Source organism: Felis catus, chromosome D1 (assembly GCF_018350175.1).
Source record: "Felis catus isolate Fca126 chromosome D1, F.catus_Fca126_mat1.0, whole genome shotgun sequence".
NCBI classification, from domain to species: Eukaryota; Metazoa; Chordata; class Mammalia; order Carnivora; family Felidae; genus Felis; species Felis catus.
Genome location: NC_058377.1, coordinates 70,516,891 through 70,531,546, shown reverse-complemented (window position 1 = coordinate 70,531,546; position 14,656 = coordinate 70,516,891). Strand labels below are relative to the sequence as shown.

At 40.4% G+C, this 14,656-nt stretch overlaps 1 protein-coding gene across 3 annotated transcripts in view; it reads left to right on the top strand.

Moving 5' to 3' along the window:
- RRAS2 (RAS related 2) overlaps positions 1 to 14,656 on the top strand; it is a 74,826-nt gene that overhangs the window by 47,827 nt on the left and 12,343 nt on the right. For all 3 annotated transcript variants that reach the window (XM_023239597.2, XM_006937120.3, XM_019812092.3), the window contains exons 2-4: positions 10,687 to 10,774; positions 11,725 to 11,827; positions 11,997 to 12,105. In XM_023239597.2, coding sequence (XP_023095365.1) covers positions 10,687 to 10,774; positions 11,725 to 11,827; positions 11,997 to 12,105 — 300 coding nt within the window. The remainder of the gene's footprint in view (positions 1 to 10,686; positions 10,775 to 11,724; positions 11,828 to 11,996; positions 12,106 to 14,656) is intronic.

Sequence of the window (14,656 nt, the reverse complement as noted above, 5' to 3'; positions counted from 1 at the left end):
CACAAATGGACAATAAGCATGTGAAAAGATACTCAATATCCTGTTGGGGGAAATGCCAATGAAAACTGTAAGGAGGGGCACCTGGCTGATTCAGTCATTAGAGCACGTGACTCTTGATCTTGCAGTTGTAAGTTTGAGCCTCATGTTGGGTGTAGAGATTACTTAAAAAAAAAAAAATAAAAAACTGTAAGGAGATATTACTGTACATCCACTAGGATGGCTAGAATTAAAAAGACACGTACATGTTCAGCAATAAGTATTGGTGAGGATACTGAGAAATTAGAACCCTCAAAAACTGTTGATGGGAATGTAAAATGGCATAGCTATTTGGAAAACAAATGGCAGTTCTTCAAAAAGTTGAACAGAGTTACAGTATGACCCAGCAATCCCACCATTAGATACGTGCCCAAGAAAAGTGAAAGCATATGTTCACCCAGAAGACTATACATGAATGTTCATGGCAGCATCATTCATAATAGCCAAAATATAAAAACAACTCAAATGTCCATTACCTGATAAATGGATAAATATAGTATGATATATCCATGTGATGGCATATCACTGAGAAAGGAATGAGAAACAAAATACTGATACATGCTGCAACATGGATGAACGTTAAAAATGTATGCTAATAAGTAAAAGAAGCCAGACCCAAAAGACCACATGATGTATGACTGGATTTACATGAAATGTCCCGATGGGTGGTTTAGTGGTCCTAGGAGTGGGAGGGGATGGGACAAGGGGAAAAGACTGCTAAGGGGTATAGGATTCCTTTTGGGGGTAGTGAAAATGTTCTGGAATTAGACAGTGATGACGGTTGCACAGCCTTGTGAATTACTAAAAACTGTTGAACAACATACTTTAAAATGGGTGAATTTTATGGTATGTGAGTTATATTCCAATAAAGCTCTTAAAAAGAGGCCCTAGTTCTAGGAATGGCCTGGATTACTTAGCAGATTACCAGTAGAAGAAAAGAGTTAAGTGTAGCAGCAGCCAATTATAACAGTTGGAACCCTGTGTTGATTGGGAAAGTCTGAGAAGAGGGTGGAGAGATGGTGATGTCGGGGTTGGGAATGAAACAGAAGCAGTTATCAGCATTGTTACTGTCCTGCTAAGGTCAGGCAAGTAAGAGCCAATAGTGCTGAGACTCTGAATGTGGATCTTGTAATGGTTGAAAATGCTTCCTGCCTAAAGTCAGTATTGGCTCTGAGGTCTGTGTGAGGTTCTCCCCCCCCCCCCCCCCCCCCCCCCCCCCCCCCGCCGCCGCCACGGGAGGACTCTAATATGGACAGGAAGGATACAGAGATGGGACCCAGGTGAGGCCTGAACAGTTGCATGCCCCAGAGTTCAGGGGCTGTCTTGTTCATCTAAAATGTCCCACAGAGGCCAGTTGTTTAGGCAGCTCCAGTCCACATGAGGGTAGAGATAAGGAAGACTAACCTAGCTAAGGTAATAGCTATCAGAATAGGAAGGATGGGGTGGATAGGGACATTCCCTAGGAGATGAGATTCATTAAAGCAAGAACTGAAAGACACCATAAAGACTTGGTGTGCAAAAGGGAACATCATGGGATTTACTCAAACTTCCCATGGGGATAATATGAGCTATTTATTAATGTCCACATATCATACATATTTAGGCTTACGGCCCTCTGTTTATCACTTCTATCTGTGCCAGTTGTCATTGTACTTTAAAAAAAATTGTTAATTCTTATCCTTAGGACTTCATTTAGGCTTTATATGTTATCTTTTGAAATGAGACTGCAGTTATTGCAGGATGAGAGCAAATGAATAACTATTAAGTTCAAACAAGGGAAATAAACTCTATCATGCTGTAGGTAGAGGCCACTGGCTTTCAGTTGCTCATTGGTTTCTAAATATTAATGGCAGCTCTGAAGGATGGATATGTAGTTGTGTAGGCAGTACCTGAGTTAAGCTTGTCTTACCTACTAGTAATCTGTATATATGAATACTGGTTATAGCCTTGGCAGCCTCCCCACCCCCTTATCAAAATCACTCCCCTGGTACTGTGAACCAAAAATTTTTAGTTCACACGCAGTTCCTTAGTTTTATGTTGATAGGGTTTGTGGAGGGAAGGGAAAGAAGGAAAGAGGAAATCCTTTCTCTTTCCTTTTAAAGCCTGTGGGTTCAGGAGGATTAAAAGAATTGAGGAGTAAGGTAACGCTCTCTTTGGTGAGCTGACATCATGAAATGGTGGTTTACACCCTGAATAATTTTCCTTTCACAGAGTCTGAAGCTTTTCTTTCTCTTTTTGACCTGTGCCAAAAATGTTACTAAAGATTCATTTTGGTTTAGAATTTTGCTTTAAAAAAATTTTTTTTAAATGTTTATTCATTTTTGAGACAGAGAGAGACAGCATGAATAGGGGAAGGTCAGAGAGAGAGGGAGACACAGAATCTGAAACAGGCTCCAGGCTCTGAGCTGTCAGCACAGAGTCTGATGTGGGGCTTGAACTCATGGACCGCGAGATCATGACCTGAGCCGAAGTCGGACGCCCAACCGACTGAGCCACCCAGGTGCCCCAGAATTTTGCTTTTTAAAAGAGCAAGCATCACTTGAAGGGGTGAGCTAGGGGTGAACTCCTACCACAGCGTGCTCTAATTTGGACTGATGATTTTCCACCTAGTGCCTCTGGGTGAGATCTAGCTTTCCTGAGGGATTGTTAGTTTTGATTTGAGAGCAGAGAATGGAAGGAATGGTGGGGAGAGTAGTAAGTGGTTTTCTACTTAGAACATTTTCAGAGGGAAGCTGAAGCTAGGGTAAGAGTGGGGTAATGGGAAGTTGGGGCAGGATGATGCGGCTGGGTTGTCCAAGGGGTGCCCCAAAGATAAACTTTTCCTCATTGGTGCAGCTTCTACCTGGCTGTCTGCCCTGGGAAAGGAAAGGAAGGGAAATTCCCTTCCCATCTCTTCTTGGGCCAAATGCCTCTGCTTCAGAGGTTAGAATAGAATTCAGAGTTAATACTGGCTTGGGACCATATTTCAATGGTAGCTCTTGTGGTCTGGCCTTATGGACCTAAACACAGATGAGAACAATTTTTCCTTGGGGAAATGAGCACCAACTGACTTAGAAACAAACATTTGAAATAGAACCAGTTTGTAAGTTGACTTTTGTACTGTACTTTTTCTCATTCCATACCAGGCCCATCGGTTTGCAACCAAATACTTCACTTGAGGTGTGAGTATCATCCTTGAGATGGCACAGAAGTCACATGAAAGGCACAGGGTGGCTATAGACAGTCTGACACAATTAGCAACATTGACTGAAGGCCTGAGTTTTGTTAAGAAGAAACTAAAAGGATTACTGGACTTAGGGTATTCTTTATTCTGCATTAGAGTCCTGGAAGATCCATTATGGGGATCTCCGTAATTATACATGTTAGGTTAAATGAAATACTAATTGCAGTCAAGAAAAAAATATGTCCTTGAGTAAAGGAATATCAACTATATTGGAAACATTTGACATAACAATAAGAGAGGGTGTTGCAGGGAACAAAGGTTCTCTGTGACTTGACAGCTGCTGTTAAAAAGTGACACCAGGAAGAGCCTGACTCTGGCCCCAGCTGCCTGAAGTTGTTGCAGCCTTCTCTAGTGTTACCAGAGGGATTTACACTGCTCTTGTCTTAGCAAACAGAGGCACTGATAGATAGCTAACCAGGTCCTTGTGCTCTGGGAAATAAATTTCTGACTTCTCATTATAATCTTCATGCATAGAGTGTTTTTTAAGTATTCCAGTATTTTGAGGTTCTGACTATATGCAGTGTACCTTGCTTATTAACTCCAAGAAAGTTCTAAGAAGCATGAGGTAGGCCTTGGGCATCAAATCTAGTTGGAAATCTATAACAGGGCTTTAACTGGAATTCTACCATATTTGAGTTTCTCTTGAAGCTTGAGAGGCTGAGAATAAAGCAGTAGTTACCAGGTTACCTTCATATTTCAAGAACTTGCCTAAGGTGGCCTTAGAAGGTGGCCTTAAATTGGTTTTGCACATTTAGCCCATTCTTTATCCCCAGTAAATAAAGTGTGGAGAGTTAAGGGTTCTAAGACCAGGATGTTTTTAGAGAGAGTTGTTAGTTTGTGGTGTGTTCTGTGTCTTTTCCTACCTCCACACATAGCTTCTAGAGAGCAGGATGCTTCTCTTAAACCCCTTTCATTGAAGCCAAATGATAAGGGAATGTCTACTAGAATCATTCTGAAAACTCGACATGTATCCCTGGTATTTGGTAGAGTATAATGAATAGTATGAGAATCTGTGGATCCATAGGAGAGCAGAGAGAAAGGAAGAGGGCTGTATAGTTAGTAAGTAATCTGTATTTCAGAGATAGTAGTGTTTCCTTGAGCCTCTGGATAGAACCAGGTTAAACCCTTCTAAAGAGGGATGCTGTGCATGGCCACCTAGAAGATGATATGAACCAGGATGGAAATGGAAATTCCAGGATTTGAGGGTTAGAAGTGTAAATAGCTTCTTCTCACTAAAGTCATGGGAATTGCACATGGAGGGTCTCATGTAAGATTCTTCCAGGAAACCCACAGAAAGTTAGCATGGGCACCAGATTTCATTGGTGTGGCCTTTCAACTCCTCTTACCTCTCCCCAGTCCTTCGGTTCCAAAACTAAAGGAGCCAGAGGTAGCCTTATTAGAGGTAGAAGAGATGCAAAATGGGGAAAGAAAGAATATTTGACTGGTGCCCCCTGCCACACCCCCACTCCACTGCAGACTTCTTGAAAGCTCTATCTCAGAAGGGAGAAAGAAGCTTTTTAATTTAGATGAGTATTGACTAATTGTCAATACTAGACATCTTAACTATTGAAATCATGATGTTTTGGGGCTGATAGTGATTGAACAATTATGTATATTGGAAAAAATTAGGAGACGTGTTAGATTTCATTCAGGAGCAAGGAAGAGCTTGCACACGGAAGAGCTTTGAAGGAAAGTATGCTTCTACTCTTTTGAGTTTAGCTCAGTGCATCATTTATACATTCACATGTACACATATATGAAAAGATAAGCAATTGGAAAAGGAAAATGTAAGTATCAGTTCCAAGGTATATATAAAGTTTGGTGTATATATTTTCCAAATCACAGTCTACAGTACTTGAAGTTGGGGAAATCCAGACCTGTCACCTTAAGGATAAGAGAAATTAAGGCATATTGAGATTGTTTTCTGGTTGGGGTGTTGAAGGCCTTGCAAAGGAAGTAAGGTTTGGATTGGATTGGCCTTCATTAGCTAAGACTTACAAGGGCCTACTGTGTGTCGTAGGCTGTACTTTGTATTCCACATACAGTAGTTTTACTTTTCACAACAATCCTGCAAGCTCAATATTATTTCCATCTTAACAGACATGGAAACTGAGGTTCAGACAGGTTAAATGTGGTGCTTTAATTTCCCATAGGTAGTAAAAGTAGCTGAACTGTATTCTGGTCTGTGTAACTCAGGCTCCTTCCACTCCACCCTGCTGCTTCCCTGGTGGCCCTACACACTAGGATACTGTGGTGGGATGAGGCAGTGGAACCTAGGCAGACAGACAGTCCTAGCCAGGAAGAGAATGGGGCATACGCTGCTCTCTCTGACCAGGCTCTTCCGTGGCTGCCTCGGGGCAGCCGTGCTCCGCCCCTTGGGTCAGAGGTTTCTCTTTTCCCATGATCCTTCAGTGCTGCATCTGAAGCCGGCACTGGGACATGCCCTCCTTAAATTATCCCTCTTCTTACCCTTTTCTGTTAAGAAAATGGGCTTTAGAGATGTTAATCAGTTTACCCAAGGACTCTAGTAGTGGAACGGTATCTGGGTTTGAATTTTAGGTTTTTCAGACCCTGTAGCCCATAAGTTTTCTTCTCATCATGCTGTTACCAACAAAGACTTTATAAGTGCTTGTATTAATAGAAAATGGGCCCTTAGGAAACCTGTTTTGGTTTATTCTATCATAATTGAAAAAAAAAACATAATACAGATTTTGTGGATAGAATTAAGAATAGGAAAGTACTGACTTGGAGTGGAGGGGAGCAGAGGACCACAGAATTCTGTACCTGGAATGCTTCATGATGTGGATTCTGTGTGTAGTGTGGGGGAAAAGGGTGAGCTGACTAGGATGTCAAGAAAAAAAGTCTCCCTTTCCCCTCCTCCTGTACCCCATGTTTTTAGAGGACTCCTGAGACTTTCCTGAAAATGGCACTGTGCTCAGAAATGTCCTGTCGTTTGTTTAAAACTCCCCAGTGGCACTTTAGATCTAGCCTCCTGTCTTTACATATGCAAGGGTAGTGAATTTAACCAGTGTGCTAGATTTACGGAGTTCCACACAATTTCCAGTACATTACCCGTCCCAGTGTATAGACCAGACACCGCTCTGTGGCAGTGCTTGGGAACTGCACTCTCACCAGTAGCTTGGGGGTCAGGAGAAAGTGGGCTCTCACTCGCCCACTGAATGCAGAAGTGGCCTCAGCCTATTCTCTTTCCTCCCCTTCCCCCTTCCGTTTCTTCCTTAAGGCTGCTGTGAATGGGAAGATGGCGAGCTGGCAATTCTCTTAAGCCAAGCAGAATTCCTGTTGTGCAATCTGGTGGCATATAATCAGGAATACTATTCCTGCCATCACAGCATAATGCTCTTGTGTTACTAAGGGCTTCTGACGACCTTACCCACGCCAGGTTGTCAGATTTTATCAGGGGGAAATAGATTCCCTGTGTGAATGGGATAGCTTCCCTAATTCTAAACTTTTGTCTGTATATCTTAACCTTAAAGAGACTTAGCTCCATTTGCCCCTCTTACCACCTGGAAGGCATCCTGCCCTTTGAAAGCAGGCGTTCTCTTTCTTTCCGGGATCCTTCTGCATGCATTCTTTCTTGTGATACCAAGAAAGCACATTACTTTCTCTTTGCTGTCCCCCTTCCCTCTTCTGTACTGTTCTCTATGGTCTTCTGCTATCTAAATACTGTACTTATTTTTTTCTTACGATCTGCTATAGAATATCCTTTCTGGACTGTGGTCGGTAACTTCTAGCAGCCTCAGGAGAGAGACTGTATTCTTTTTTGGCAAATTGCTGGACTATGTTTATAAGTGAGTGTACACACAGTTCCTACAGGAGTAGGGTATTAACCACTTATGTTTTGTTGCCTTCTGAACTAGCATGGTATTCAGTTCTTTGGCCAGTACATTTAACATTCTCTATTCCTCTCACCCACAGCCACAGCGCAGTTACTGGGTGTTGTCTAAAAAGCAGTGGGCTCTGTGAAAGCACAGGGCCTTGTCCCTGTGATGCTCTCTATAAATAACTGTCGAATGAAACCAGGATAGCAAGAGCAATTGGCTGAGGACTTCAGGTAGTGAAAAATAAGGCTTCGAATGGTGAGCAGCACAGATCAAACTAGAAGGATTTGCATGTTGTGTAAAGTACTGAATCCTGTAAGCAGTAGGGGGCCATTAAATTTATGTGTCTTATATAGAGGTGTAATTTGTATATGTACAAAAAAGTGCACACAGCTTGTGTACAGCTTGATGAATTTTTACCTATGTGTATATCTGTGTAATTACTGCTCAGGTTCCAGACAATATCTCCAAAACTCCAGATGGGGAGATTATCTTGACTCACAACATTTTGGATACCAAGTCCCAAGGTTGGTTTGTGGTATAAGCAGGATTGGAATTATTACAGCTGTTCCTGGGATTAACGAGTCTTTATACTTGAATAAAAACACTAACTCATATCATCTAATTGTGTGACAGAAATAATAATACAGTGTGGTTAACATTTATCAATCATCAGCGTGTCTTGGCACTTTATAAATATTTCTTCAGTTCATCTGCTCCAGGAGGGTTTGTTACTGTCCTATTTTACAGATGCTAAAGGTCAGAGAAGTAACATGTCTCAGTTTCCACAGCTAGGAAGTGGCACAGTTAGTATCAAATCCAGCACTGTCCATCACCAGAGACTGATTTCTTGTTGGTGATATGCTACCTTAAATATCTGGTGCCTGGGTTTTTAAGTAACAGAAACATTATGTCTTCGTAGTGGGAGAGGATGATTATATACGTTACCTGCTACCTGCGCATGAAGAATGCTCTTTTTAGGCAGTGGCTTATAGGAATTTCGAGAGAGAAGAGGGTTTTGGATTCTGTGTCAGTCAGGGCCTGGAGCGGTGTTCCTTAGGATGAATTTTTTTTTTTTTTAACATTTATTCAGTTTTGAAAGGCAGAGGGAGACAGAGCGTGAATGGGGGAGGGGCAGAGAAAGAGGGACACACAGAATCTGAAGCAGGCTCCAGGCTCTGAGCTGTCAGCCCAGAGCCCGATGCGGGGCTCCAACTCACGGACCGCGACATCATGACCTGAGCCGAAGTTGGTCGCCCAACCGACTGAGCCACCCAGGCGCCCCTTAGGATGAATTTTTATGAAGGAGAAAGATGCTTACAAAGAGGATGGCTCCTTAAAATCGATATATAGCAACAAGGCGATGGTCCCTACAGGTGCAGTTTGAAAACAGGACACAATGAAGATGAAATGTAGACCTAAATATCTAGAAATTCCAGCAATTAGTTTGCCTTAAAAATTAATATCAGTGAAACAAGTGCATGCCAGTGTTAGTTAGCTAAGTGGCAAAATTTTTATTACGTTTCAGGAGCTAAGATGGCCAAAGAAAATGTGAAACTTAAATAGCCACTAAAAGGAAAACAAAATTTGTTTTAATGGCCCTCAAAGTTACTTAAACCCAATAATCTTCTACATACGTTAATGTCTTAATTCTGTCTCAACAGTGCAAAAAAAAAAAAAAAAAAAAAAACCAACCCTGTCACATCGAAAGAATTTTAGTTATTCATGATTAAAATATATTTAACATTTGTCCATTATTTTTTCAAAGTGGGAGGGACAGTGCAGCACATTTTAGCACATTTAGGTATAAACTGGGAGTAGTCAATAAAATTCAGGTTTTACAAGATGAAAAGCATGGCAGGAAGTATCCGATTCTTGCTGAGGAACCTGTTTCAGGAAACTAATCTTAAAAAGATGTAAACAGCATGCTTTTATCCAACTTGCTTGGGGAAACACTGCAGTTTTAAGTTATTTAGAATAGTGGGCATAAAGGTACTATTTGTTGCCAGTTGTATCACTTTTTGAAGAGGTGCGGAGGCCAAAAAGTATAATCTCTGTTTTGATATCTGTTTATTTTTAAATGGGAATAGGGTGGTGATGGAGATGGATTTCTACTCAGAGCTGCTCTTGTTGGTAAATGTTTCTTTTACTGACTTTGTTGTAAAAACAAAACAAAACAAAAAAACCCCTGCATTTAAGCAATTAAAGTTAATCCTAAAATATAAGTAAAGTATGGAAAGTGTCCTTCAAAAATACAATATATGAGGTCATAGTAGTAGCAAGCAGATCTGTGTCTCCCTCCCACCCCCAACTCCCCAACCAGGAGTTTCTTTAGAAGTCTTGTTCAGAGTGCCTACTTCTGAGTAGCTTCTTGGTGTTTGCATACTACACATGCCGGGGGTTGTCACTTAAGAATGCTGTGTCCCTGGAGCCAGCAGGTCTAGCTGCCAGGAACCCTTGCCTGAAGAATGGCTGAACCCCTTTGGCTCTGGCTCCCAGCATTAAGCTGCCTTCCTCCAAGTCATTCCCTCAGATTTGGTAATGAGCCAGGGGGAAAGTAGGCTTTGAGGAAGTCAGTCAAGAGGGGAGAGCAAAGGAGATGCTCAGAACAAAAGAAGGATGATGTCAGTGTCCTAGTTAGTGCCCTTTTAAGAAGTGGGAAATAAGTCTCTTTGAGTCTTATTGTCGCTGTTGTTTTCTTTTTAAAACCTTTAAAAAACGGTGAAGTGTAATACACAAACATTTTTAACTGGCTCACTGAGATTCTTCCCTTCCTACTCTGCTACCTTAACTGTCCTTTCTTCTGCTGATTGCAGAAGATAAGTTGGGAAGCTTTGCTAACAGAGAAAGACAGAAATAGATGCTAGAGATGAAAAAAAAAAAAAACAAAAATAACAGTGAAGGAGTAAGTTTGAGATCCCAGCCAAAAGAAAAAAAAAATTCCGAAATCATGTTTCCTTATGATAATACACAAGGCAAATGAATGGGAAAAAACCAAGTATGAGGAAAGAAGGGGGAGAAATGAAGGTGGGGTGTGGGATCTTCCAGGCTGTTTGTCTTCCTTTGTTTCAGACTCCTTTGTTCTTAGAACTGATGCTTACCCCTGGGTTGCAGATAGACTTGAATTATAACTGTGTTTTTTCTATTTTTATAACACTGTGAGCACTGTGTGTGTGTGTGAGTGTGTGTGTGTGTGTGTGTGTGTGTGTGTGTGTGTGTGTGTGTGTATACACCCATCTTAGGTATATATAATTGAAAAAATTATATATAATTATGAAAACACTGCATTAGGTCTTTTGCAGTCTTCTTGCATATATCAGATAGGAGGATTCAGAGATATCAGTACGTTTTCTCCACTTGGAAGCTACTCTGAATACGTTTTATTCAGTTGGAAACCAACTGTAGTAGGATACTACTATTTTTGTAAACCAAATAAGGTAGTAAACGTTTATTAAGGTTTAGTAGGAGAAACCTTAATACAATGAAACTATTGCTATTCATTCTGTATCAGTGAGATTTGATAAAGTTAATTGGTACTTGGGTGGGCAAGTAAACATAAATTTAAAAATGAGGTTATTTTTCTTACAGTCCTATTTTGTGACGGATTATGACCCAACCATCGAGGATTCCTACACAAAGCAGTGTGTGATAGATGACAGAGCAGCCCGGCTAGATAGTAAGTAATCTTCCTTTATTTGATAGTTTACATATCATATTTTTGAAAAGTAAGCTTGGGTGTTTTGCTAGGTTGCATACTACAATTGAAATGTGGTCTTGAAGCCCGTGTCTTTCATCAGCTTTGATTGATGAATCTGCATATTAGGATATTTGAATATTTAAATATTTATCCTACATATTAAGGTATTTAAATATTCCTCAGCAAATGTAATATAAAACAATAATTGTGTTGATCTTGTGCTGGTGAAACTAATCATGTCATGGTAACTAGTTGGAGTTGAATTGTTAGGGACATTTGGAAAGAAACATGAAGTTTCAGCCCTATCTACTTTCTTGCAAAGGTTAAAATGGGTGTAGTAAATATAGAAAAAGAGTCAATATTTGTCAACTTGCTTAGAATTTATAGCACGGAGGAGGCTTTAGCAAATAGGGTTTTGGGCTTGGCTACACATTACACATCTCCACAAAAGATAGCCCCGTTCTTTTAAGTTTGAGGATTCTTTCATTCAGAGAGATCAGTAAATAACGTTAGTGCCTGCTCTTTAAGGTGTTTGGGGGGAGTAGACCAAGGGATCTTTTTCTTGAATGGGTATCTTTTTCAGTCCTTTCTGTGGAGGAGATAAAACATCCAAGTGACTTTAGAGGTTGTCTGACTCCATCTGCCTAGATATATTTGATATTTTTAACCTTGTAATTGGTATGCTAATATATTCTAGCTTACAAAAATCAACTCGTACTGATGAAGATGACTCTGAAACTGTCTGCTGGGTGATATATTTGTCTCTAGTGTTGAGAATAAAGCACTAGGAAGAGAAGGCTTTTTGTTTATTACACTGAGTCTAAAATATATACTCTAAAGGACTCACATTAATTGGGCCCTGCCCTTATGGGAAAGTCATTCATAAAATGAAAACACGAACACGGTTACATGTGTTGTTTTCTCTTTAGTTCTGGATACAGCAGGACAAGAAGAGTTTGGAGCTATGAGAGAACAGTATATGAGAACCGGCGAGGGTTTCCTGTTGGTCTTTTCAGTCACAGATCGAGGCAGGTTTGTACTAGTATTAACATGTAGATCTCCTGTTCATGTGTAGATCACTATTTTATTGAATTTGGATTTTCTTGTTTTTATAGAAAAAGGAAAAGTAATAAGGTACTAAATGGGCTGTGGAACTTGCCAAATTCTGAGATTTGAGCAAATTAATTTGTTTTTGTTTTAGTTTTGAAGAAATCTATAAGTTTCAAAGACAGATTCTCAGAGTGAAGGATCGGGATGAGTTTCCAATGATTTTAATTGGTAATAAAGCAGATCTGGATCATCAAAGACAGGTAAGAAGGAACTTTGCTGTTGGGAATCCCATTATTGATGATCATGTCAGTGAATGGATGTGTTTCTTGAAACCATTGAAAGTGCCATGATCAAGGAAACTTCTGAGCTTGGCATTCTGGGTTTGGGGAAGTCAAATTCTCACATATTTTTACACCACACTTCAGTTGACTCTCTAAGCCCATATTTGTATCACCTCCATTCACATGTTCTTATTTCGTGAGTAATCACCACAACTCTAATTCAGTTAGCTCATCTTAAAGTTACCCTTACTTAAGGCCAAACTCATTCAGTGTTTTAAAAAATTTTTTAGACATTTATTTATTTTTGATAGCACAAGTGGGGGAGGGGCAGAGAGAGAAGGAGACACAGAATCTGAAACAGGCTCCGAGCTGTCAGCACAGAGCCCGACACGGGGCTCGAGCTCACAAACTGCGAGATCACGACCTGAGCCGAAGTCAGATGCTTAACCGACTGAGACACCCAGGTGCCCCATAAACTCATTCAGTGAATGCTAATTTACCTTCATCTACAGAGTGGTTTTAACGTAAATTACAGTATTTGGATTTTCCCTAAGTCCCATTAATGATGGAATTTTCTGTTACTTCTTTATACTGGCTGGCTCTAACACCAGTAACCTGTAAGAAAAGAATATTTTTGGTATTTAGTTGTAGGCTGGATTATACTCACTTGTTTCTTTACCCTCTTATTTCACATTTAATTTTTAAAGTATTGGGCACCTTGTCTGCTCACGTTTTTGTGAAGGAGTAGAACAAGGTCAGATATGAATAAATGCAGACTCTACATTGTCTTTTTGTGTCTGTTTCTTTTAGGGCTTTAGCCTCTACCCCATATCTGGAATATAAGTTTTTAAGTTGTTTCTTAATTTTTTTTTTGGCATTTAAGTTCTCTTTTGTTTTTATATAACTTTGTGTTGATGTTTTTAACATTTTGTTTGAAAAGTATATACCTCAGGAAAAATGGGTTGATAATAGCATCGAGGACAGCCTTCTATTTTGTAGTTAACTATTTAAAACATAATCTTTGATTTGTGTGCTCTATTTGTAAAATTTTGTTGAAGGTATATCAAGTTTAAAACATGGGCTTAAGGGAATGATATTCTAATGCTAAGGTTTAGAAATGTTTACTCGTGATACTTAATGTAGAATAAGTTTTACTGCTAGGTCCTTTTCACATCTGAATTATTATAAAGTTATGGTGAAAAAATTTGATCTTCACTTTAAACAAGTATAAGTGGTTTGAAATAACTTAGAATACAGCACTGCTCACATCTTAAGCCTAGAGTATAGAGTACATTTATTTTTTAATTCCTTTTCGGGGGGGGGGTCATTTCCTTCAGCGTTTCTGAACCTAGTTATATTTATTAAATGTTGCCAGTAGAACCTGTCTGCTGCTCTTGTCAGTCCTTTCTAATACTAGAAACACTTTTCTATGTTACCGAATCTGGGAAATCCTAACAGAGGAGCTCTGTGGCAAGCAAGCGGCTCTCCCCCAATCTTAACACTGACCTCTACCCCACCCCTGAGTGCTTTCTGCCATGATTATGGAAAAGGTTTTTGTCAAACCCTTTTCATGGTCATATACAACTCTAGTAACAGACTAACTAGGTAGGAGGCCTGGGGTGCGTGGGAGGTCTCCTGTAGGGTAGGTGGTGGCTGGGAAAAGTAGGGCAGGGAAAGTAGGGGAATGTATGTCCCCCCTCTCCTCTCCCCTCCCCCCCCCCCCCCCCCCCCCTGCATAGGCCCTGCTGTGATGGGCTTGGGGCAGAGGGTCTGTATGCGTTACTCTTAATCCTCTATGTACCGAAGATTGCCAGTGTTTGGTGTATGGTTTCCATCTGTCTGCAGATATTCAGCACTGGCTTTGTTTCATGCCATAGGCTTACAAAATTTTTCATCTAGGTTTTTTTTTCCTTTTTATAAGAGTAAAGATTCTCCGGGTAAAATGAGAAACAAGGTGATGAGAGGAACATTGTAGGGGATGATAAGTTTCATATTTCCATCACCCAAAACATACGCACTTAGGCTGGAGTAATATCTTCTGTATTCATTTCTCTGCTTTAAACCGTACACTGGATAAATTACCTGTAGCTGAAAGCTCAGCTGTGTAGATCCCCAGGGGAGAAGAGCAAGTGGCTCATATCTGACTGCTTAATTTTTGCTCATTCCCGTAGATTCTACTCTGAAGGGTGGGCGCCAAGAAAAACTTTTTCCTGTTTATGCTTCCTCTTCTCTTTTCTGGGTTCCCGCACACTCAGGCATGATGGCTGCACTTACAGGAGCCTTGAATACTGGCTGGCAGGAAATCTACCACCTTTCCCTGTCCATTCATTTCCCACTTGTTTTCATGCTTATTACTCACTTTCTCATTCTTAAACTTACAACGCTTTATTCCCCTTCCTCACTCATGGCTAATGATGAATCATATTTTCCTATTTCACTGAGATATTTCTGCATGTTTCCACCTCCACATAATACTAACCTAAGTGCACATGTACCCCATCAATTCTGCCTTTCCTCACTTCTGTGGATA